This window comes from Megascapheus bottae, chromosome 6 (genome assembly GCF_031878675.1).
Source record: "Megascapheus bottae isolate mThoBot1 chromosome 6, mThoBot2.hap1, whole genome shotgun sequence".
Classification (NCBI taxonomy): Eukaryota; Metazoa; Chordata; class Mammalia; order Rodentia; family Geomyidae; genus Megascapheus; species Megascapheus bottae.
This window is the reverse complement of record NC_143514.1, coordinates 56207843-56232485: the sequence shown is the minus strand read 5'-3', so window position 1 is coordinate 56232485 and position 24643 is coordinate 56207843. Positions and strand designations below refer to the sequence as shown.

Genomic DNA, 24643 nt, shown 5'->3' with positions numbered 1-24643 from the left:
CGGGAGATAGGGTAGGTGGGGCCAATCAGAAGGGAGCCCTTCCCCCACTCACCCACCTCACCTCCCATTGCACCCAGTTTTCCTGGTCTGTGCCACCCCTCACCTGGAGGAGAGTATCCCCATCTGTGCGGCAGAGCTGGAACAGGGCGTAGAGAGGGATGCAGATGACGGAGGACAGGGCCATGAGGAAGCCGATAGCCACGGCCCAGCCTGGGTACTGGTAGTGGTTATAGGTGATTGGCTGGTACTGGATCACCGTGAAGATGAGAATGAACTGTAGGGGTGGAGATCAGGATGGTCTGAAGTGGGCCTAGAACCACTCCTAAGCCCCCTCCAGTTGGGGCCAAGCAGTGAACAAAGCGAGCAGAACCAAGGGCGCATGCAATGACAGGCACCATGGAGGGGAAGAGCTGTGTTTTCCCCAGGGTCCTAAACTAGACAAAGAACAAGTTGCTGCACCCTTTGGAGGTTGGTAAGGTTAGCTGAAATGGCTCCCTTCTGCCCACTGAGGTAGGGCTGACTTCCTGGTCTTCAGGCCCTCACATTGCCACAGGACCACAGTTATCTTTCTGCCTGAAGGTTTCCAGTGCTTCTCTCCATTCATTCTGGGGAGGTAGCTTCTGCATCTTCCACTGCCAGACCCCGAGCTGCCTCCTTCAGGAAGTCTTTCTAGATTCCCCATGCCCTTCTAAAGACCCTTGGGTGGTAGGTCCTATCCACTTATTTCCTATTTCCAAGAACTCCTGGGATTGCATCTGTTCCAAGTCTCCAGTGCCTCACACAGTGCCTGGCATTGCCCCATTGGCTGACTTAAACAGATTCCTGCCAAGAAATGGGGGGTGGGGAGGGTAAAGCTCTGTTTGTGGTGATGAAGAACTGCCACTGGGCCTGGGGAGAGCACAAACGCTGAAAGGGTCAGACTGTGGACATACTAGGGAGCCTTTTGGGGAAGGAGGTGTGGTGGGAAGTAAAGGCTAAGTCTGCAGCAAGAGAAGAAGCTAAAGGAAGTGGGATTTGGGCAGGTGGCTCATGGTTCCACATGGAAAGCCTGAACCTTGGCTTGCCAGAAGGGCTCAGTGACTTCTGAGGTTTTCAACTGCATCCTAGAACTAGGTCCCTTGCCAGCCCTGATTCACACCAGGGGTCCTCTCCTGGTAACCTGAATATGATGGTCATACCAAGAGTATAACAGCCAGATATATCCACAGAGCCTAGAGTCCTCCCTTCAAAGGACCTCCAGCCTGGCTTTCTGGGCCAGAGAAGCACTGTCCACCCTGTCTCAAGAAGACACAATCCAGGCTAAGGCTGCATCATGAGCTCCGCTTGCTTTTGTTGCCAGTCCTGAGGTTTGATGAACTCAGGGCCTGGGCACTGTCTCTGAGCCTCTCTGCTTATAGCTAGCACTCTATCACATGAGCCACACCACCATTTCTGCCTTTTTCTGTTTATGTGGTACTGAGGAATCAAACCCAGGGCTTCATATATGCTAGGCAAGCATTCTACCACTAGGCCACATTCCCAACCCCATAGGTTCTATTCGTGTCTTTCTCCCTCCTCTTTCTGCCCTTGGTAGGCAACCCTAGGTCTCCCCAAGGCAGCAGTCCACCCTGAATACTGAGAGGCTGGGTCAGTGTCACCCCCCCACAGGATATGGTGCAGGGTGGTGGTGTCTGCCTTCGCGGGCCTTTAGCTCCTGGCAGGAGACATTTGCTCCTCCTGTTTCAAAGCTGGGCTGGTGGCCAGAGCAGGTGCATGTGCCAGCCTGGGGAAATATCCCACACTCCATGTGATAGAGACCTCAGCCCTCCAGGGGCCTTTTCATTAGAAATATGAGCCAGAGTGGAAGTTCAGTGCAGAGTTCCCTGTAGCACTGAGGTGAGCAGGACAAGACTGACTGATTCCTGCTTTGCCACTGGGTGACCCCTCTGCCACTCTGTGCTCTATTATACTATCAATTCCCATCCTCAGCCTCTGACCCCCTCTGACCCCTGATCTGGCTTCAGACCCATGGGTCATTCTTTCTTCCTATGGCATGATTTTTCTTTTTTTGCCAGTCCTGGACCTTAAACTCAGGACTTAGGTACTATTTTTGAGCTTTCTCAAGGCAAGTGTTCTACCACTTGAGCCACAGCACCACTTTGGCCTTTTCTGTGTATCTAGTACTGAGGAATTGAACCCAGGGCTTTGTGCATGCTAGGCAAGCACTCTATCACTGGGCCACGCTCGCCGCCCTGGCATGATTTCTTTTTTTTTTTTTTTCACCAGTCCTGGGCTTGAGCTCAGGGCCTGAGCACTGTCCTTGGACTTTCCCAAGGCTAGAGCTCTACTATTTGAGTCTCAGCACCACTTCCAGCTTTTTTTCTATGTATGTGATACCAAGAAATTGAACCCTGGTCTTCGTGCATGCTAGGTAAGCACTCTACCACTAGGACAAACTCCCGGCTCCTGGAATGATTTCTAGTCATTTTCACCAGCAGCCTGCTCCACATTATGACCTTTAGTAACTGCCTTTTTTTTTGTCAGTCATGGGGCTTGAACTCGGCCTGGGTGTTGTCCCTGAGCCCTTCAGCTCAAGGCTAGTGCTCTAGTGCTCTACCACTTGAGCTATAGCACCACTTCTGGTTTTCTGTGGTTAATTGGAGATAAGAACCTCATGGAGGGCCGGGAATTTGGCCTAGTGGTAGAGTGCTTGCCTAGCATGCACTGGGTGCCACATACATAGAAAAAAAGCCAGAAGTGGTGCTGAGGCTCAAGTAGTAGAGCTCTAGCCTTGAGAAAGTCCAAGGACAGTGCTCAGGCCCTGAGCTCAAGCCCAGGACTGGCAAAAAAAAAAAAAAGAACCTCATGGACTTTAGTGCCTGGGCTGGCTTTGAACTGTTATCCTCAGATCTCAGCCTCCTGGATAACTAGGATAACTAGGTGTGACTTGCTGGTACCCAGCCTTTTGTGAGCTCTGTAATTTGGGCATTACTTAGCATCCCTATGGTTTCCTTATTGGTACTGGGCATGGAGGTTGGTAGTATGGGAACATTGTTCAGAAAGTACCAATTTCCTTGTAATGGGGGTATGGAAGGTTGTCTTCCAGTTCTGCTCTCTATTCAGCATTTGTGGAGTCAAGGACAGCACCCCCACGCCAACCCAGTTCCTGTAGATTGGAAAGCTGCCCCTACAGCAGAGCCTCTATTTTTTTTTTGCCAGTCCTGGGGCTTGAACTCAGGGTCTGGGCACTGTCCTTGGGCTTTTTCCTCAAGGCTAGTGCTACTTGAGCCACAGCACCATTTCCGGCTTTTCTATGTATGTGGATGGAGGAACTGAATCTGAGTCACTCTACCACTAGGCCAAACTCCCAGCCTCCCAGAGCTGCCCTTTGACCTCCATAAATGAGCATCAAATGGGGCTGCTTCTGGAATATTCCATCCTTCCTGATCCTGCCATGCCTCTCCCTCCTTGAATGAGAGCAGTGGCAACCTTGGAGGAAGCCAGGCAGCACACCAGGAGGTGGGGGGACTCACTGGAGTTGCTGCAGTCACTGTTCCTTTCAATAATGGGCATTGCCCGAAGCCCTCAGCAGCCCTTCCTAAGCCAAAGCCAAGGCTGAGGGCTCACACCCATCTGACCAAGCTTTCCCTCAGACGCCGGAAGCCGGAATCCGGGTGTAGAGCTCTGGGCAGGCGGGTGGGCTCCTGCTCCCTGAGCAGGAACACTTGGCTGAGGGCCAGAGGGGCAAGGAGGCCCCGAGACACTTACGAAGATGATGGCTGGAGAGATAAAGCGCCAGCAGATCTGGAAGAAGAAGGGTGGAGGGAAGCCCAGCATCATCTGGATGTCTTGGAAGTAGTTCCGGTGCCCTGGAGAGGGGCGGGGGTGTCAGCAAACCTAGCAGGACACGGTAGGCAGGCCAGGGGGGACAGGCAGGGCCGTGGAAGTGCGGGCACTTACCGTAGATATACATGATGGACACACACATGATGCAGGAGATGACAACCAGGGAGAAGCTGGCTGCATAGTTGTCCATCAGCAGCAGCCAGTAGATGCCTGCCTGTGGGCCAGCGGGCAGCTGAGCCAGGACTGTCCACGGCCCCAGCTCCCCTACCCATCTCCCGTGTTCCCTGGCAAGTGCAGCCCAGCTTCCAGGTCCCCCGACTCCGTGCAGCTCTTACCTGGCTGGTGAGGGGGATGCCCAGCAGGAAGCCGGCCACAGCCACACCCAATGTCACGTAAGTCTTCTTCTGCAGGATCCACTCATTCCCGACCTCATCCACAATGGCAGTGACCAGGGTCTCCAAGAGACAGAACTGCAGGACACAGCCATCAGAGTGGAGGCCAGGACTCTAGCCCTGTTCCTCCCTCCCCTGGCGCCCAGTGCACCCTGCACCTGTACCTGAGTGCCCAGGCCCAGCAAGATGAGCATGAAGAAGAAAAGCAGGGACCACAGCGGAGAGATGGGCAGCAGCGTGAGTGCCTCAGGGTAAGCCACAAAGGCCAAGCCAGGCCCGTGGTCTGCCACACGAGACACATCCACACCCAGGTGATTGGCCATGAAGCCGAGGATGGAGAAGATGACGAAGCCTGCATAGACACTGGTAGCACAGTTGGTGATGCTGATGATGACACTGTCCCTGGGAGAGGGGAAGATGGACAGAGTTCAGGAGAGAGGAACAGATCTGCCGTTGGCAAATCCCTTTCCTGGGCTGATGGGAAAGATGGTGTTTACCAGGAAGGAAAAACAAGAAGCTTGGACTCAAGTCTATGGATGTCAACTTGCTCCCCACTGCTTGATGTGAGCCAAGGGAGCAAACATGGAGGTAGGGAAAGTTCTAGAACCAAATATCCCCCTACTTCATTTCTTGGGCCTTGTGAAGTGGGTCGTAGACCTCTGAGCCCTCCCAGATTCCTGACATCTCTGTTTCTTCTGTCTTTACCAAAGCTTTTCTCCCCATTCTGATGACTCCATCCAGATTAAATGTTGTCCAGACTTGGAGGCTGTGAATGGGAGGCGAGGGCCCTTGGCAGGCAGAGTTTGGGCGTCGGGTGATGGGGTTGTGGAGAGATCAGGGGGCAGGGCAACCTCCGGGCAGGCTGTGGCTCTTACCGGTAGCAGTTGTTGTGGAACTTGTTATAGGAAGCCATAGTGATGAGGCCGCCCCAGGCACAGCCCAGTGAGTAGAAGATCTGAGAGGCGGCATCGCCCCACACCTGCAGAGGGTGGCCAGTGAGGTGGTGTGGTCAGAGTTACCCCACTACTCTGGCCCTGCCCTGGCCCCTCTGGAGTCTCCCTTCATATCTCACCTTGGCCTCCAGGATCTTGTCCCACTGTGGAGTCAGGTAGTACATGATGCCCGTGAAGGCTCCTTCCAGGGTCACTCCACGGATGAACAGTATGGTAAGCACCACGTAGGGAAAGGTGGCTGTGAAGTACACCACCTGGAGGGACAGGGCCCCATGGTCACCTTCATCCACTCAGCTACTATCTCTTTAACCGCCCCCACTGCCCCTGGGCTCTGGGCTTGCTTCCTCTCGTGTGACCCATGGGCACTGCCTCCCCGATACCCACCCACACCCCCAGGTAGGGCCAGGCCCCGTCGGGGAGGGTACTTGCTTTCCCTGAAGACTTGACCCCTCTGATGAGACAGAGGAAGACGACCACCCAGGAGACACCGAGGCAGCCCAGGAGGGGTAGCTGCACCTCCCCGAAGCTCCCGATGTCATCTGACAGCTTCAACACGTACAGCCTGGGGAAGGAGAGGCTGTCACTGTGCCGCCAGCCTCCACGCTACAATTCCCAAACCCCATGGGCCTGCTGGCTGCTCCCCTTTCTCCCACAGCAGCCTGCTTGTGGGAGATGGGAGCCATGCTCAGGACCCCAGCCAGCCCAGCCCATGAAAGCCAGCCGCTGCTCCTGATGATGTGCTAAGTGCACTGTTCTGCGGCCTCCCTTGGTATCCTCAAGGACTCCGTCTCCTGGGCCTCAAGGAGTCATCTGAGGCCCGGGGTTCCCCCAGGCATGTGCATCTCCCAGTCATTGCTTGGGCCCACCCCTAGGCACTTGTCTTTTGCCTATGCATTTTGCTCTTTGGGAATCCCCCTTCTATCCTGTAAGAGCCACCTCCTCCAGGAAGCCTTCTGTAATTATTTTGCCCTAGTCTTCTCCATCTCCCATCAAGTAAGGGAAGCAGCTAGTTGATGAGTACCCCAACTCTTCCCTATGTCCCAGCTGTGCTCTTGCAATCAACCAGGCCCCGCGCCAGGCCGCTGGGTATCCAGACTAGCAGGAAGCAGCTTCTTCTTCAGGGAAGAAGGTGCAGGAAAGCCAGCGGGACTGTTCTAGAAGGAAAGGGTGAAGCAAAGATGGGACAAGGTGCTATAGGCAGGGATGTGGCACTCCTGTGGGGAGAGGCAGGGGGAAGCCTTCCCAGAATAGGCCAGGCTGCAGCTTCGGTGGTAAGGAATTGAGAGGAGATAGGCAAAGAGGCCAGGGAGGCCAGGCCAGGTTAGAGGCTCAGTGCGTGGGAGGCACACACGTTTGCTTGGCAGGCCTGCCTACCAACATGTGTGGTCATTTGGCTGCCTCCCATCTTCCCCCCCGGGTTGTCCTTCACCATATGGCCTGCAGAGGGCACTCTCTTTCCCCCGCAGTCCCTCCCTCCTCTTGGCCCAACTCCATAAACTGCCACCAGCAACCCCCTGCAATGTCAAGACCCTTTCCAGGCTCTCAGGCCTGGGGAACCAATTAACAACAGGAAGAGGAACAGCAGAGGCTCCTGGTTCCCTTCAACAGTGCTTTTCTGTCTCTTCCTTCACAGCATACACAGATAAAAAGTATGTGTTGGTCCACTGAGGAAAACAGACAAGGTCCCTTACAACTGAGGGCAGCTGGGCTGGGGCTCTAGACAACCCAAGCACCCAGGCCCTTCCAGTCTAGGCACTCCCAATACTGGACACATAAGTGCTGGGAAGCTTGGTCCTTCTATTGCTTCTCCCAACAGATGCTTTCCTCAAGCAGCCACTCTCTAGTAAAGAGACCCTCTATTGTTTAAAGGACTTAAAAAACTGTCTAATTATATATGCTGAACTGGTAGTGTATGTGTGTTTGTCAGTGTGTATCAGTACTTCAACTCAGGGCCTCATGCTCTCACTTGGCTTTTCTGCTCAAGTCTGTTGCTCTACCATTTGAGCCATAGCTGCACTTCCAGCTTTTTACTGGTTAATTGGAGATAAAAGTCTCACAGACTTTACTGCCCAGGCTGGCTCAATCCTCAGATTGTAGGCTCTTGAGTAGTGAGGACTGTAATTGTGAACTACCAGTGTTCATCTTTAAACTGGTAGCACTTGTGACTTTGTATTACAAGAGTACAGCATTACCATATGAGGGATTAAAGAATAAACTCTAGCTTTATTTTAGATGGCACCATATTTAAGTTTTAGACTATGTGTTTTTTAGATTAATTAGTTAAGAATTTTGGAACACATATTTACAAAGTGACTTTTTTTTTGCGGGGGGGGGGGGAGGCCATAGCCCTACTATCTGTTTTTCTAATCTCACATTCTTTAGTGCCCAGGCTGGTTTTGAACCTTGATCCTCAGATCTCAGCCTCCTGAGAAGCTAGGATTACAGGTGTGAGCTGCCATGCCTGGCTGTGAATGCATTTCTTGTTTGACATTGTTACCCCTTGCATGTTTTTCTCCCACTTTCCCTCCCCCTAAATTTGAGTTTTAAAAAATAGAAGTTGAACCGGGAGTTTAGTCTTGTGGTAGAGTGCTTGCCTACCATGCACAAAGACCTGGATTCAATTCCTTGGTACCACATACATAGAAAAACAGCCAGAAATGGTGCTGTGGCTCAAGTGGTAGAGCTCTAGCCTTGAGAAAGCCCAAGAACAGTGCTCAGGCCCTGAGATCAAGGTCCCCCCCAAAGATAGAAGTCACTTTGTAGCCGGATGCAGTGGCTCATGCCTTTAATCCTAGCTATTCTAGAGGTTGAGATCTGAGACTTGAGGTTCAAAGCCAGCCTGGGCACTAAAGACCTAAAGACCATGAGACTCTGATCTTCAATTAACCACTAGAAAACTGGAAGTGGTGCTGTGGCTCAAGGGGTGGGTTTGAACTGAAGAGCTCAGGGACAGCGCCCAGGCCCAGAGTCCAAGATCAATAACCAACAACAACAAAAAAAGAGAAATGTACATATGTCATTATAACCCCTCTATATATCACCCTGACAATAAAATTCAATAAAAAAGAACAAATGAAAATAAAAATTGGAATTTATTACACCAATGGTCCCAGAAGTTTCCAAACTCCAAGCCTCTACCTTATTTTTAAAATTCTAAGATATATTTATATATACTATACATTTATACATAATATTTTATGTATTATATAATACAATGTATAATTTCTATATACTGTAATTTTTTTTTTTTGGCCAGTCCTGGGGTTTGAACTCAGGCCCTTGGGCTTTTTCCTCAAGGCTATTGCTCTACCACTTGAGCCACAGCACCACTTCTGGCTTTTCTATGTATGTGATACTGAGGAATTGAACCCTGGTCTTTGTGCATGCTAGATAAGCACTTTACCACTAAGCCAAACTCCTGGCCTATACTGTAATTATATATGTGTGTGTGTGTGTGTTTGTGTGTGTGTGTGTACACACATATTTATATATAATTGAGCACTCACCATATTTACTGTAGCACTGTTATAACAATGAGAACTGATGGCTCACACCTTCAATTCCAGCTACTCAGAAGGCTAAGATCTGAGGACCAAGGTTTGAAGCCAGCTCAAGAAGTAAAGTTTGTGAAATTGGTATTTCCAATTAACAACAAAAATTCTAGAAGTGGAGATGTGGCTTAAGTAGAGCACTAAAACCAGCCTTGAGCATAAAAGCTCAGGGACAGTGCCCAGGCCTTGATTTCAAGCCCTAGTTCTGGCACACGCACACCCATGTGCACACACATGCACACAACAATGAAGGCGCTATCATACCACTCTGAATCAAGGGTGAACATCTGAGGCTGGGTGACTTCCCAAGGCCAAAGAGAAGTGGCACACGCAAGATTTGAGTGCAATGGAGCAGCCAGGAAGGTTTATGGTAGGGGGTGGGGGGCGTGAGGGGAGGGCTGGAATCACTCCATTGGTGTCAGGTGCTGGATGCCACAGAGGCCATGGAGTTGGGAAAGCCTGGTCATGAGGCTAGGGCCTGGTGGCAGGACTCAGACCAGCACAGACAAGAATGTGGGGTAGCGTGGGAAGGAGTTGATTGACAGGAGAGTATACATGGGAAGGGTGGGCAAGACGTCGATGTAGCCCCGAAACCTGCCCTCTGGGCTTGCCTTATTTTAGAGGTGTCTTTTTTTTTCCAGTCCTGGGGTTTGTACTCAGGGTCTGGGCACTGTCCTTGGACTTTCTCAAGGCTAGAGCTCTACCACTTGAGCCACAGCACCACTTCCAGTTTTTTTCTGTGTATGTGGTACCAAAGAATTGAACCTAGGTCTTTGTGCATGCTAGGCAAGCAGTCTACCACTAGGCCAAATTCCTGCCCCCCACCTTTTTTTTATGGTGCTAGGATCAAATTCAGGACCTCTTTTTTTTTTGTTTGGTTGGTTGGTTTTGGTTTTTTTTGATTGTTGTGGAGCTTGAACTCTGGGCCTGGATGCTATCCCTGAGCTCTTCAGCTCAAGGCTAGTGCTCTACCACTTGAGCCACAGTGCCACTTCTGGTTTCCTGGTGGTTAATTAGAAATAGAGTGTCACACACTCCTGTGCCTGGACTGGCTTTGAACCCATGATCCTCAGATCCTGAGTAGCTAGGATTTCAGACCTGAGCCACCAGTGCCCTGGTAATTCAGGGCCTCTTTTTTTTGTGGGGGGGGGAGGGGGAACAGTCCTGAAGTTTGAACTCAGGGCACTATCCTTGAATTTTCTCAAGGCTAGCATTCTACCACTGGAACCACAGCACCACTTCTGGCTTTTTCTGTGTATGTGGTACTGAGGAATCGAACCCAGGGCTTCATGCATGCTAGGCAAACACACTTTCTTGCCTTTTTTTTTTTGTAGTCTTGATTTTCTTATTCATAAAATGGTAACTTGTTTGTTTTGCTGTCTGAGACTGGGATTCAAATTCATTGTCTGATGCTTTCTCTCAATGGCTGGTGCTGTACCACCTGAGCCACTCCGCCATCCCCATAAAATGGTAACCTGAAAATGATACCTGCATAAGCTACCTAACAGAATTGTTATGGGGCTATCATAACCACTCTGATGCCACTATTCAAAAGGGTCTTATGGGCTCACAACATCTGCCAGGCACCACTGACCTTGAACCCCTGGCAACAGTGGAGCCAGGTGGTCCTGGTACCAGCAGCCCTAAAAGACAGCCACTACTGTGGCTTAACTTCAGATTATCAGCTTCTAGATCTGAACCTGGGGATCATAGCGTTTACTGAGATGATCCGTCAGCACAGAGTAGATGCTCAGAATATGGGCAACTCTTCTGGCACTGAAAAAAGCCCAAAGGATATTCTGACAGGTCACTTCCCAGGCCTTCCAGGAGGTGGCAGTAGGAAGCTATTCTGCCAGGAAACTAAGGGGCCAGGGACAGCACCGGTTTCAGGCAGTCCTGGTACAAACTAGGCGGGAGAGCAAAGCTGAGCCAGTCACCCAGTGCCCCTCACCCCATCAGATTTCTGAAGGCGATTCTTCTCTGATTTTTACTGGATAAAACCACCAGCAATTTCCCCTGGGAGTTTTCCCTGGGGCAGGCACTGTGGAACACTGGGTTGGGGGGTGGGGGGAAGGATACAGAAGAGGAATAGGAGGCTTTGTGATTCTGGAAAGGTCCAGGAGGACTTATCTTCAGGCTAGACCAAGCTGCCCTGTCTAAACCCTGCATTGGGCTTAACTCTTCCACTGGATGAACATTACAAGAAAGACAATGTTCGAGTGTGCCTTACTTATTGTTCTGCCTTGCCTCTGAAATGGCTTGTCCAGCAAGGGAGTGACCAGGCCTGTCCAACTCTCACTGGAAGACAGAGGTTCTGTTCTCTAGACTGGGTTCTGAGGGCAGTGGCCACCGCTGAGAGTCTATCCCTGCTAGAAGAGGCTGGCACAGGGGAGCTAGTGCTCCAGGGTTGGGCCCTAGGGACTGGACTTGGGGACCCCTTGGAACTTCAGAATCCCAGGGGCCTGTGCATCAGTCCCGTGGCTCCTCCCAAGGGCAGAGAATGCCTCAAACCCAGTCCAGCAAGGAACCTCTGCACTTGTGCTACCTGCTGGTCTTTGGGTCTCCCCTCTGCTTCAGTTGCCCCCCCACAAACCACAGCTGATGTCTGCTCTCTTGATCCTTTTCCTGGATAGCCATAACTACTTCTCCCTTGGTGTTTTCACACCCCTTCACAGACCGGGAGCAAAGGCCCTGTCCCTGCCATGACTAGCTACTTGTTTCCACTGGACTGTGAACTCCTCAGCCTCTGAGCCCTTCATACCTCCCTGGACAGCAGAGCCGGGGAGCACATATCATGTTTGCGTGAGTGGAATGAATGAATAAGCTCTACTCACCCACATGCTCTGCCCTGGGACTCCCCAACAAAACATGGGAAATTTCCTTCAGATGTCCTGAAGTACCCTTGCCCACCGTTTTGAACAAGGTGTTCTAGAACACTCGTGGCAGCAGCTTCTTCCAGCGGGTCCTGAGACTCTGGTTCCCATCACCTCTGAACGGCCTGTCTTGATCTTGGCACCCCCTGTCCTTCCTGGGCTCCTTTTGTTCTGCAGTACTAAATCTAAGCCTAATTCTTATAAGTTCTCTGTGAACATTACGTGCCTCCACAGGTTACCGTGGTGTCTCCTACCCCTGGAAGTCTCATCAGAGGAGGCTCCCCACAGCCTGGGGACCAGCCTCTGCTAGTCTGGGACCTAAGGCCTTTGCTTATGCTGTTCCTACCAGCATGCCATCCTCCATTGTCCTAGAGCTTGAACTCAGGGCCTGAGCACTGTCTTTGGGCTTTCTCAAGGCTAGAGCTCTATCACTTGAGCCACAGCACCACTTCTGTCATTTTTTAATGTATGTGGTACCAAGGGAATCAAACCCAGGTCTTTGTGCAGGCTAGGCAAGCACTTTACCACTAGGCCAAACCCCATCAGAATTCTTTTCTGTAGTCTTGTCAGACTTCTGGAGTTCCCTCTCGCTGCTGGTCTGTAAGGATTTCCCCTACCTCGCCATCCATTGTCAGCCTCTTTATCCACCTTTATCCCACTCTGCACTCAACTGAGGTCAGAAAGTCAGAAGGAACCGAGTTGGTCTGCACAGGGCTGCCTACTGGGGACAAGGAGAGCTTGAGGGTCACTCCCAGGTCCCTGTTCTGGTGGGGCTCCAGTGGGGGCCTCACCTCCAGTACTCCTCACTTGGGCTGGTCCGATGCAGGGTGTGGTTGAGCAGGTGGGAGAGGTTGCCGGGCAGGAGGGAGGGCCGGGAACCATTGGTGAAGTTGGAGGTGTCCAGAACGCCGGTGCAGTCAGGCGTGTTCCAGGGGTTATTGCAGTAGGCCCAGGGCAGCACATGTGTCATGGATGAGAAGAAGTAGTAGAAGGCGATGCAGATGACCACGTTGTAGTAGATGCCGATGTATGTGGACACCACCATCATGCCATAGCCCACGCCTAGAGAAGGGGAGCCAGTCAGCACCACGGGGGAGGAGCCTCGCAGGAGGACATGGGGTGAATAGGTCCTGAGGGCCTAAGGGGAAGGCTTGGATGGATGGTCACTGGAGAGCAGGTCAGGGCCTAACGAGGGGGGTGGGGAGTCATTTGTGTATACACTGGCAGGAGAGGAGGTTAAGTAAACATGGACTTCAGCAGGTGTCTGTGACCTTGGTCATTGATGTGGAGCTGGGGGTCAGGACCTCTGCAGGGAATGGCAGTGTTTATACAGATGGGTTAGTGGACAAGGCCTCAAGGAGCCTGGCGTGTGTGTGTGTGTGTGTGTGTGTGTGTGTGTGTGTGTGTGTGTGTGAGAGAGAGAGAGAGAGAGAGAGAGAGAGAGAGAGAGAGAGAGAGAGAGAGAGAGAAAATGCCCAACCCGAGTCTCACCTTTAAACATGGGGCTGATTCTCCAGACGCCCAGGCAGCCTTGGCTTGCAAACTGGCCAAAGGAAAGCTCCATGAAGAAGAGGGGGATCCCACAGAATATCAGCATGATGAAGTAGGGGAACATGAAGGCGCCTGGTGGGCAGGGAGAGGCAGTCGTGGCTCAGGGTGGGCTTGGGAAATCCACCCCACCTTGAAATTCTTGCTCCAAACCCTGTGACTGGGTAGCACTAGAGTAGGGGGTCTACTTTAGAGCTGGGGTCTGAGGCACAGTCCCCCAACCCGCCTTTGAACTTGTCAGAGGCTCCCAGGAAGTCTGCTCCAGACTGAATCCAACTCTGGAGCTGCCATGTGTGGGTGGGATCTGATGGTTTAACCAATCAGTTTCACGAACAAATCACTGAGGCCCCTTTCCCCTGTGAGTAGCTGCTGAAACATGGGGGTAAGAGAGTGAACCCCAGGAAGTTGAGGAGCTTTCTTCACTTCTCCTCAAGGAAACAGGGTTGAAGGGTAGTCTAGCCCTTAGGACAAGGAAGGGATGGAGATGAGGGCCAGAGGCCAGCCTTTCTGAAGTGGGGTCTATGGCACCAGGCCCTGGTGGGTGGGCTCTACCCGAGTGGGTGGTCCCTGCCCTGTGCCCACTGGGTACCTCCCCCGTTGCGATAGCAGAGGTATGGGAAGCGCCAGACATTGCCCAGGCCCACGGCATAGCCCACGCTCGTCAGTACAAACTCGATCTGGTTGCCCCAGTTGCCGCGTGTGAGATTCTGGTCCCTCTTGGTGGCCTCGCTGGGCACAGCACCATTCTGTGGGGACAGGAGAGGAGGTACCATCAGCAAGGCATTTGTACCCCATGCCTGATCCTCTGAGCCTCCCCCAGTGGGGACACCTTAGACCCTTTACACATCCTCCTCCTGGGCTTTCTCTCTGCTGGAAGGAGCTGCAGGCAGATCTGGAAGAGGAGGGGAACAAGGACGAGTGGCTGCTGCTCAGTATTAGGAGTGGGATACTGAGTGGGGAGGAGGGCTGAGGTCTCCCCATCTCTCTCAAACCTCCTTCTCCCCTCGGGGTGCAGATCTGGGAGCAGCTGAACCTCATACCAAGCAGCCAAGTCAGGCTGGGCACAAAGGGGCCTGTGTCCAGACAGCACCCCCCCACCCCGCTGCCTACCACATCACCAGGCTGAGCACGCTGCCCGTGGGCAATCACTGCAAGACCCCTCCCCCAGCTGAAGGCTTCTTCCTAGGGTATAGGGTGGGAAATGTCTGGGGAGCAGCTGAGCTGAGCCAGGTCTAGGGAGAGCATTGCAGAGCTCCACATTAGAGAATCTAGGGAAGACTCCATATTGCCCACAGCTGGGGAGGGGACACTGGGGAAGCTGACTGAGGTTACGGCTGGGGATGCTGGGCCATGAGATGTGGGAAGAGATTTGAATCATAGGCACTATGCCAGACTTTGAGGACAGACTCACTAGGGGAAATAGTGGTTCTAGAAAAGGGTGGAAGAGAGAAGAGTGTATTAAGAGTATTGCCTGAAAAATATGGAGTCCTGGGCTGAGAATGTGGCTTAGCGGTAGAGTGATCACCTAGCATGCATGAAGCCCTGCGTTTGATCCCTCAGTACCACATACACAGAAAAAGTTGGAAGTGGCACTGTGGCTGAAGTGGTAGCCTTGAGCACAGAAAGGCTCAGGGACAGAGTCCAGGCCTGAGTTCAAGCCCCAGGATTGGGGTAGAGGGAAGTGGGGAGAGGAAAGAAAAATAAAGGAATATGGAGTCCTAAGGTGGAGTAGGTTGATGCCATGCCCTGGGAAAGTATGCTGGGCCTGCCTGCTGGAGCTGTCAGGCTGGGCTGGGTGACCCGGGGCCCCACTGAGGACAGCTCCATGGGCAGCCTCTCAGTCCCAGAGTTGAACTAGCTCTGCAGGTCCCTTAGTAAATGAGTATGTGTCTCTTCTCTACACCATACCCCTCCTAGCCCCCTTCCACAGAGGACAGAGATCAAGCCACCCTGCACCCAAGGGCTGAAGAGTCTCATTAAGACGACATACGGAGGGCCAGGAGTTTGGCCTAGTGGTAGAGTGCTTGCCTAGCATGCACGAAGGCCAGGGTTCAATTCCTTGGTACCACATACATAGAAAAAAGCCAGAAGTGGTGCTGTGGCTCAAGTGGTAGAGCTGTAGCCTTGAGAAAGTCCAAGGATAGTGCTCAGGCCCTGGGCTCAAGACCCAGGACTGGCAAAAAAGAAAAAAAAAAGAAAAAAGAAAAAGAAAAGAAAAAGACATAAGGAGGAGCTGACAGTGTGGCTTAGTGGTAGGGTGCATACCTAGCATGCATGAAACCCTGGGTTTGATTCCTCAGTACCACACAAATAGAAAAAGCTGGAAGTGGCATTGTGGCTCCGGTAGTAGAGTGCTTGCTTTGAACAAAAGGTCAGAGATAGTGCCCAGGCCCTGAGTTCCAGCCCCAGGACTGGCCAAAAAAAAAAAAAAAAAAAGCAAAAGAAGACATAAGGACCCTAAGAGGCACCAGCTGAAAAACACATGCAGAGTGCTTAAGAGACAGGCACAAGCTATGCCCCTGTGAGAAGAAGGGACAGAAGTCTCTGAAGGACACCCCGATCAGAGACAGAGCAATGTGGTCTCTGAGAGACAGCAGTGTGACGCTGACCCTCAGCTTGAAAGAGACATCATCAAGGACAGCAGTTGCTCTGGCCAATAATCAACAAGTAGGTCTGGCACTTTGACATGTTGTCAGATCCTGACACTGGCAGACAAGCACAAACAGTTTCTGGAAAGGTCTACAACATGTGGCAGATGGGTACTGCAGGAGACAAGGTTGTGAGGAGTCACAACTCGGTGTTCCCCTTATATCCCTGGACTGGTTATGGGACACAGCCTCGGGAAACAGGGTGTGAGGGCTCCTTGAAGGAGCACTCTGAAGCTGGGCATTGGGCACTGTCCCTGAGCTCTTCAGCTCAAGGCTACTATCCCTTGAGTCACAGAGCCACTTCCAGTTTTCTAGTGATTAATTGGAGATAAGAGTCTCACTGTCTTTAGTGCCTGGGCTGGCTTTGAACCGCAATCTTCAAGTCTCAGCCTCCTGAGTAGCAAGGATTACAGGTATCAGCCACCACGACCAGCAAGTCTGTGAGACTCTTATCTCCAGTTAACCACCAGAAAAACAGAAGTGGTGCTGTGGCTCAAAGTAGTAAAGCATTAGCCTTGAATAAAAGAGCTCCCCAGGTTCAAGCCCCATGATCGACACCCCTTCCTCATAAAAAAGTACCTAAGCAAACTAATTTCAAACCATGATCTTCGGATCTCCGCCTCCCGAGTAGCTGGGATTATAGTTGTGTGCTACTGGTGTCCAGCCTACATATATCATTGAAATACAACCTCAATGTGACTGCAAAGGGCACTTTGTCAAAGTCATAAGAGTTGGGCCAGTAGTTTGGCCTAGTGGTAGAGTGCTTGCCTAGCAGACACAAAGACAGGGGTTCGATTCCTCAGTACCATATACATAGAAAAGGCCAGAAATGGTGCTGTGGCTCAAGTGGTAGAGCCAGCCCAAGGACAGTGCTCAGGTTCTGAGATCAAGCCCCAGGACTGGCCCAAAAAAGTCATAAGAGCATGGGAGGAGGACACAGGAGAACAGGGTGAGGCCAAGGAAGGCCTCCCTGCTGAGGGGACTCAGAAGGACACTTAGCTGTGGGAGAGTGGCGAGTGGCTTCCCTCTGGAATCTTACTTGAGCTTGCCATCACCTCAGAAGGCCTTCTTTGGGGCAGGTATAGCAGTACCAGAGTCAAGGGTCCATTTTCAGAGGGTGTGAGGCCTGCTTGGGTTGGCTGACCCATTTCCAAACAAGTAGCAGCCAAATAGGCCTCCTCCTATACATTAGCTCTACAATAACACTTTTATTCTGTCCCAGGCTTGTTTACTTAGGGGCACAATACACGATTGTGGCAGCTGCAGTCTGTGGGTGGGGTCAAAGGGCAGTGTTAGAAATGTGAAAGGGGCAGCTGAGGGGCCATGATGACCCAACAGGTAGATCAAGGGCAAGACTCCAGGAAGAGACCCAGCTCCCCACGGCTTTAAAGTCCAAGACCTCTCTCAAGGCCCAGCAGTAAGAGGAACCCACCTGAGTCCCCAACCACAGACAACAGGGACACACCTGGATCTTCCAAGTTTACTATTTTCTAGGCTTGGAGGGAGACAGGAAGGAAGGATGATGATGCCCCTAGCCACGTGCCACAGGCAGCAGCAGTCTGCCCAAGCCCTTAAGAGCCAGCTAATGAATCCCACACCACTGAGCCATGTGCTAACTGGTTCAGTCGTGCGCACAATGCAGAATGCCAGTGCCTACAGGATTGGGGCTAGAACAGGGTTGGCAGGGAGATCCTAATGACATTAGAGGTCAGCTGGGTGCGAAAGCTCCCTACAGAGGTGGCACCCTTCTCCTCTGCCTGGTCTTGAATCTCCTCACAGGGGCACCCTGGCTTCTAGAAACTTGGCCCCAGACATTGTAATCTAGATTTAGGTGGCGTGATGGGGGGGGTGGGTGGGTCCCTTAAGCTTTCAGTGGAGATCCAGCAAGCCTTCCTTTCTGCAAGCATGCTCAAGGAACAATTCCCAAATGCTCCCTCTCGGCAGGGTTTTCTGGATGATCTCATTCTACCCCAGCTCTCTGTGGCTCCCTCTATGTCCCAGCCTCCTAAGGGTAAAAAAGTCTTTTTCAACACTGCAAAGCTTTTTTCCCCCTATCTTGCCTTTATCTTTTCCATTTTAAGTCTCTTGGTTTTCTCAATCTGATGGGTGGACAGTTGTGTCACTGATATTAACTATCCCCACAATGCCCACAAAACAAACAATCAAACACCCCTTTGTGTTTACAACTTATTTGTCTACCTGTCTGCCCAAGCCAGCTGAGTCCCAGACAGGCAGAACTCAAGTGCACGTCATCCTGTGTGTCTCTTGCTGCACCCCCTTCCTCACCTGCACACACCTTACTGAGAAATAAAAACATAGTGGTAGGTTCTCTTCTGACTCTCCTGTGACCTGTAGCCCTTCCCAGCAGCAATGAGGGGTCACAGTCACAAAAGCAGCCCCCATGCATTACTGCCATGGCTGCTGGGTTATTCTCCAGGAAAGAGATTGTACTGTCCAAGCTCTCCCAGGCTGGGCAGAGTACAGGCTGGGGAGTTTTCCTCCTGTAGCTGACCAGGGAATGCCAACTGTCATATACATTCCACCCCCCTCTCTCTCTCTTTCCCCCTCTCTCCTTTGATCTTTTACTTTCTCTCTCCTTCTTTTGCTTGCACGTGCATGTGTACACACACACACACACACACACACACACACACACACACACACACATGCAGGCATGCATGCATCTGATGCTCCCTCATCCTCAGAACACACCCCAGTGCTCCTCCTGCCCAGTGCCCCTCCTGCATGGAGACTGTGATGTTTCTTGGGTTAACAGCCCCCTCCCCCAACTTCCCTTGCTTGCTTGAGTCCTATGGAACAGTCACTTATGTAAGTCCTGTACATAGCCCTCTGCCTGGCTTATTTGCTGCCCTGAATCCGTGACTGGAAATAAGGCTGTTTAGTTCTGAGGGCACAATCTGGATCTTTCACTCGCCTCAAGCTTGGCTGTGGTGAAAGGTACAGAGGGTTAGAACTCAGATGTTCTAGAACCTGCTCCTCCAGCAGCCTTAGGCCAGCTATTTCCACTGTGAGTATCTTAGTACCCGCTCTAGGAAACCAGGGCAAAGACGTAATGTGACCTCACCTGCAACTTGGCTGTTTCTGATTTTCCCTGTATTTCACATCCACTCCTACTAGTTCTCTAGATTACTGTTTTAATGTTTTATACCTTTTTTTCTGATTATAAAAGCTATACATACACACACATACAAGATTTAGAAGAGTTCAGAAAAGCACAAAGAAGAAAACAGGGGCCAGGCTGTTACCCTAGAAGTGACAGTGAGTAAAAGACAGAACTGCCTCCTTCCTTTCCACCATGCATGACCACAGATCCAGCCTTCGGCCCTGCACCCTGGCTCTGCTCTGGCTGGGGACTCCCGCCATCCCCCAAGTCCAGTGGATATTTTTGTGAATTGTGAACTCCTCCCCACTCTCAGTGGACACAGAGGAATCCTGGCGCTGCCTTGGCAGGGCAGGCTCCACGGGGACCCAGCAGGCTGCTTGTTTAGGACTCTCCAGCCCCAGAGCTTGCTCATGGGATGAAGTCCTATCCAAGACAAACTTTATGGAAGAGAATGGGCAAGACCTCACATCCCAGACTGACTCTGAGCCAAATCAGATCACTGGCAAGTCTCTCTGAGATCCAGTGGGGAAATGGAGTGGAACAGCCATTATAGTAAACGCTGCTGTCTTAGAAGACCCCATGTCCACACACTAAGCAAGCCCTTTGGTTCTTTCCTTTTTTTGGTGCTAGCACCAGGGCTTGAACTCAGGGCTTTGTACTTTCACCTGGCTTTTTTTTTTTCTTCTTTTTTTTCCACTTGGCTTTTTTTGCACATGGCTGGCACTCTACCATATGAGCCACGTCCCCCACTCCAGCAGTTTCTGGCTAGTTGGAGATGATGTCTCAAGAACTTTTCTCTCTAGGCTAGCTTCAAACTCTGATCCTCCAGTCTCAGCCCTGCGTAGTGAGTATTATAGGCAGGAGCCACAAGTTCCCAACTGGTGGTTTGTTTCCTGGAGCTTTCTCCCTTTAGGCCAGGAGCTAAGGTAGCCTTTCAGATAGCATCTGCCATTCAGTGACAGAGGTTGTCTGTCTTTTACTGGCAAGACACTGAATGGAATCAGGGCCACCCAACCACAGGCTTGATCTCTGGCCTCATCCACCCAGATGTGGACAGAGTCAGGGTCTGGAGGTGGAGGAACAGAATCATGGGAAAAATCTAGTCCCCCACCCCCCACTCCTTTGCCAGAGCAATCTCCAGGGTTGTACATGCCTCTTGCCTCAGGAGGGCTCAGAGTAACTCTGGGCCCCTCCCAGAACTGTCTGCAGAGTCCAGGCAAGGATATATACCTTGTGTTCCGTCACAGAGCCCGGACTGGCAGATTGATCTGCCAATTTTACGGGCAGCTGGCAGAAGACTGGGACCTAGGCATGCCAGGCTCCACTCTAGACCCTGGAGAGAGTGGTGAAGGACCCTGGCCAGGTCCTGCCCATACCCTCACCTTCCTCTCAGGAGAAACAGTGTTGCCCTGCATGGAGGCAGCTGTGGCAGCTCCTGGCTCATCGGTTGGCAGCATGGTGGCCCTCTGGGAAAAGTGGGTTCTAGACCTTGACCCTAATAGTCTTGAGGTTTACAGGTACATAACCCATCCCCCAAACCTGACCCACAAACCCCTCAAAGGACATTTCTTCTCTTGTCTTCAGCAGGCCAAGTCAGGATGTCTTACAGGGGAGAGGAGTGGCTTTCCCTGTCCCCTCGCCCTCACTGTCGTCAGCCATGTTGTGCCTGGCATCAAGAGGTGAGGACGCATGGCTCTCACCCCTCCATGGGCACTTTGTTCTGGACACTGGCAAACCTTCTACGGGGAGGGGGTGGGTCCCTTACTCCCGGCTGAGAGTCTTGCCCCTCCCCTCCCCCACCCCTCACCACTGAGCCCATGTACCACAGTTCCCTGCCGCCTTACCCTCTCTCCCATAGGAGTAACTGCCGTGGCACAGACAATGAAGCTGTATTGATTAGTACAATTCCTGGGCACCTCCGGCCCGTCTCCCCGGGAGCTGGGACAATGCAGCTTTGATACTTAGAGCAGATTCTCAGCAGGTCCTTGGGCTGGGGGAGCCCTCACCACCCCCGACTTGCCTCCCCTGCACCCCCACCACACAGCTAACTCTTCCTGAACTTCTTTGCACAGTTGCAACTTTCTGGGTCACTTCGGCTGGTGTCTGTCTCACTGGCTGGCTGTGCCTGTCCCTTCCTGGCACAGACCACTCAGCCCCTTGCCCCACTGCCAGCTGAGCTTCTAAGCCTGCCTGACACCAGGAAGGGGGCTCAATCTTCTAAAAAGTGACTGACCTGTTCTGGGGGAGAGGGGGTCACAGGTCCATGAGCTGCAGCCATCCCGGGAGGGGTGAGTGCTCGGAGCCCGCCGCGTCTCTCCAGCGCTCATTCACACCTCTGCCAGCTCCAGTGACACTGCCGCATCCCCGGCCTCTCCCACTGCCGGGCTGGGCAATTACTTTCACCTCATCTCCTCCCGGGGCTCTGCCTCCCCCTGCCCTGGCCCTCCCCCTCCTGCCAGTCCCCATGCAGCCCTGCACGGCTGTTCCACAGAGAGTGAGGCGTGGGGTTTGTTGTGTTTTTCCCTTGTTCCCAGCAAGCTTTAGAACAAAACACACATACTCTCTCCTTCTCTCTCTCAATTCTTCCCCCCCACCTCACTGCCCGATCTCTTTCCCAGAATGGGCAGGAGTATAAGGACAGGATGAGAAGATGCCCCCTCCTTCTCTCAGAGCTGTCGGTGGACCCCTGGGGTAAGGTAGTTGGTGGCCAATAAGTAATGGTCTTTGCTTCGTGGGGGTGCTGGGGTGGGGGGCACAGTCCGAAGGGTAGTACAGGGCATCTGACTACTACTTGGAGTGGTATGGACTGGGAGATTCTGCTTCCTGCAGCCAAGATAACTGATGGGGTGTCTTCACAGGAGAAAGTGAAGAACCATGCAAGAATGCTCTGTCCTAGTGACTATGCCCTTGCCTGTCCAAAGACAGATGGTGCTAACCAAGACAGGGTCACCACTGAGTCCAAAGGGGAAGGAGAGATGGAATAAGGACCCAGAGGGATTTGTTCTATACCACCCAGAACTTGACACATGGGTCTGAGAGTGTGTTATATGGACTGGGAAAGCCTGGCAGTGTCTCCATGATTATGGTGGGGTATCTGCCAATCCAGTCCCTCTCCTCTGAGGCCATACTCATTGGTCAGTCCCGAGCTGACTCTCAAACACAAGCCTGAGGCTAGGAAGTGGGACCAGTATTCTAGTCCTGGGAAGGGCTAAGTCCCTTTGGAAACTGGTAAGATGGTAGAGGCATGGTATACAATAGGAGCTTAGCAAACACCTGTCAAATGAGGTGTGCATGAATTCTGGAAGGATGCTTTTTCTGTGAATTTGGAGAATATGGGGAAGACTGGCTAGGGAAAGTTAACACTTTAAAAAGTATCTCAGGGTCAGGAATGTGGCTTAGTGGTAGTGTGCTTGCCTGGCATGCATGAAGCTCTAGGTTCAATTCCTTAGTACTATATAAACAGAAAAAGCCAGAAGCAGCACTGTGGCTGCTCAAGTGGTAAAATGCTATTCTTGAGCAAAAGAAGCTCAGGGGCAGTGCCCAGGCCCTGAGTTCAAGCTCCAGGTCTGGAGAACAAAAAAAAAAAAAAATCTGAGTACTAACAGCTCATTCCTAATCCTAGCTAATCAGGAGACTGAGATTTGAGGATTACAGTTAATTAGGAAGCTGGTCATGGGGTGGTAAGAGGGGATTAGATAAGTGACTTTTTTTTTTAAAGTTTAGCAGCACAATTGGCTGATAGCCTAGATATGAACAAAAGAGAACAAAGAAGAGGCCTGGAAATGTGGCTTAGTGCTAGAGTGCTTGCCTAGCAGGCATGAAGCCCTGGGTTTGATTCCTCAGCACCACATAAACAGAAAAGACTGGAAATAGTGCTATGGCTCAAGTGATAGAGTGCTAGCCTTGAGCAAAAGAAGCACAGAGACAGTGCCCAGGGACTGAGTTCAAGCCCCAGGACTGGCACAAAATAGGTAAAGAAATAAGCTAAATGCCCGTGACTAACACCTGTAATCCTAGCTACTGAGGATCACGGTTCAAAACTAGCTGGGGCAGAAAAGGCCCTGTAGATTCTTATCTCCAATAAACAACGAAAAAGTGAGAAGTTGTACTGTGGTTTAAGTGGTAGAGCACTAGCTTTAAGCACAAAGAAGCACAGGGACAGGACCCAGGCCATGAGTTCAAGCCCCAGGACTGGCAAAAATAAAGAAAAAAGGAAACAAATGAATATTTGAAAAATATCACAATCAGATAGGCCTAGGTTCAAACCCAAGGTCTGCCACCCTCTCACCATAGGCAAGTTGCTTTAACATGTCTGTTGTCCATTTCTGCATCTCTAAAATGTAGATAATATCTACCAACCATTGAATCTAGGTAGCATTAGTAATAACAATAAGAGACAACAGACATCAGTCTTGTTCTATGAGCTAGGATCTGTCCTAAACACTTCGCATATGTTAACTCAGTCCTTTCAACAGCCTCATGATGGTGGGATGGGCCTTAGCTTCCTCCTAATCACAGCCTTAGACCCTCTGACTTAGCTGCTCAATGAGCCAGCCTCATGCAACCAGGCCCCCAGACACACTCCCCTGAATTTCTTTGGGCACAGACTGAGAGCCAAGGCCCTAGCTGGGCCACTGGCTCTAGGAAGGCCCAGTCACCCATGATGCCCAAATGCTCACTTCCACCCAGGGTGGGCTCTGGCTGCCCTGGCCTGGGCCGGGTTCCCAGAACAGGCAGCCCTGGCTGGATGGCTTTCCCTGGCTCTGGCTATGGGGACAGGAGGCGGCAGCAGCCCAGCTGGGCCCTGGCTGTAATGAGGCCTCATTAGTGGGATCCAGCTGCTCCAGCCCCACTTAGCAAGGCTGACTCCCCTAGCCCCAGCCTTTGACTTTTCTTAATAAGAGTGGGCATCCTTCCAGAGGGGCAAGGAGTCTAGGGACTTTGTTGTCCTATGGGACTCTGGAAGGTCCTGCTGAGCTAGGACTAAAGCATGCTAAGGACATGGGGATGGGTAGGGGAAGCTGTGTAAAGGCAGATGAGACCACAGGGTTGAGTAGGTGGACTAGAGAGGAGGTGAAAGGGGAAGGAAAGTAGGGTCTTAGAGTCAAAGAAGCCTAAAGAAGGCAGGGCCGTTTCCTCTGGATCTAGACATTCCATTTCATTGAGGAAGTAGCATTTGCACACCTAGAACCATCAGAAAATCATTACTTAAGCTGTCTGGGATAGAAGAGTACTTTTTTATTTTCCTTTTTTTTTGCCAGTCCTATGGCTTGAACTCAGGGCCTGGGCACTGTCCCTGAGCTTTTTTTTTTCCCTCAAGGCTAGCACTCTACCACTTGAGGCACACACCACTTCTGGCTTTTTCTGGTTATATGGTTATACTGAGGAATTGAACCCATGACTTCATGCATGCTAGGCAAGCACTCTACCACTAAGCCACATTCCTGGCCCTAGAAGAGCACTTTCTTATATACTGTATGCCATTACTAAGCTAGGATAGGACCTGCTACTATGTGCCAACACCTGGGCTAGGATAGTACTAGATGTCAGAACTTATATTAGCCGAGTATCTACTGTGTGCCAGGTCCGATACTGGGAAAAACATTGCATGTTAGATGTGTGCCAGAGAACACCCATATTACCAGTGCTGGAAGGGTTCAAATTATGTGCCAGGTCCTGTGTTAGGAGAGCACCCACTGTGTGCCAGATCCAAAACTGAGAGTTCTATG

At 51.5% G+C, this 24643-nt stretch overlaps 1 protein-coding gene across 2 annotated transcripts in view; it reads right to left on the bottom strand.

Moving 5' to 3' along the window:
- The window catches only part of Slc6a9 (solute carrier family 6 member 9), a 37762-nt gene that overhangs the window by 1234 nt on the left and 11885 nt on the right, over positions 1–24643 (bottom strand). Inside the window, exons 1-12 of one of the 2 annotated variants that reach the window (XM_090335018.1) lie at positions 21148–21203; positions 13732–13888; positions 13086–13217; positions 12386–12656; positions 5600–5732; positions 5290–5424; positions 5093–5196; positions 4382–4619; positions 4161–4295; positions 3940–4039; positions 3748–3848; positions 104–274 (exon numbers count right to left, since the gene is read on the bottom strand). In XM_090335018.1, the coding sequence (XP_090191144.1) occupies positions 104–274; positions 3748–3848; positions 3940–4039; positions 4161–4295; positions 4382–4619; positions 5093–5196; positions 5290–5424; positions 5600–5732; positions 12386–12656; positions 13086–13217; positions 13732–13888; positions 21148–21192 (1722 nt within the window). In that variant the 5' untranslated portion in view covers positions 21193–21203. Of the gene's footprint in view, positions 1–103; positions 275–3747; positions 3849–3939; positions 4040–4160; positions 4296–4381; positions 4620–5092; positions 5197–5289; positions 5425–5599; positions 5733–12385; positions 12657–13085; positions 13218–13731; positions 13889–21147; positions 21204–24643 lie in introns of those variants that run through there. The other variant, XM_090335019.1, reaches the window with a different exon arrangement.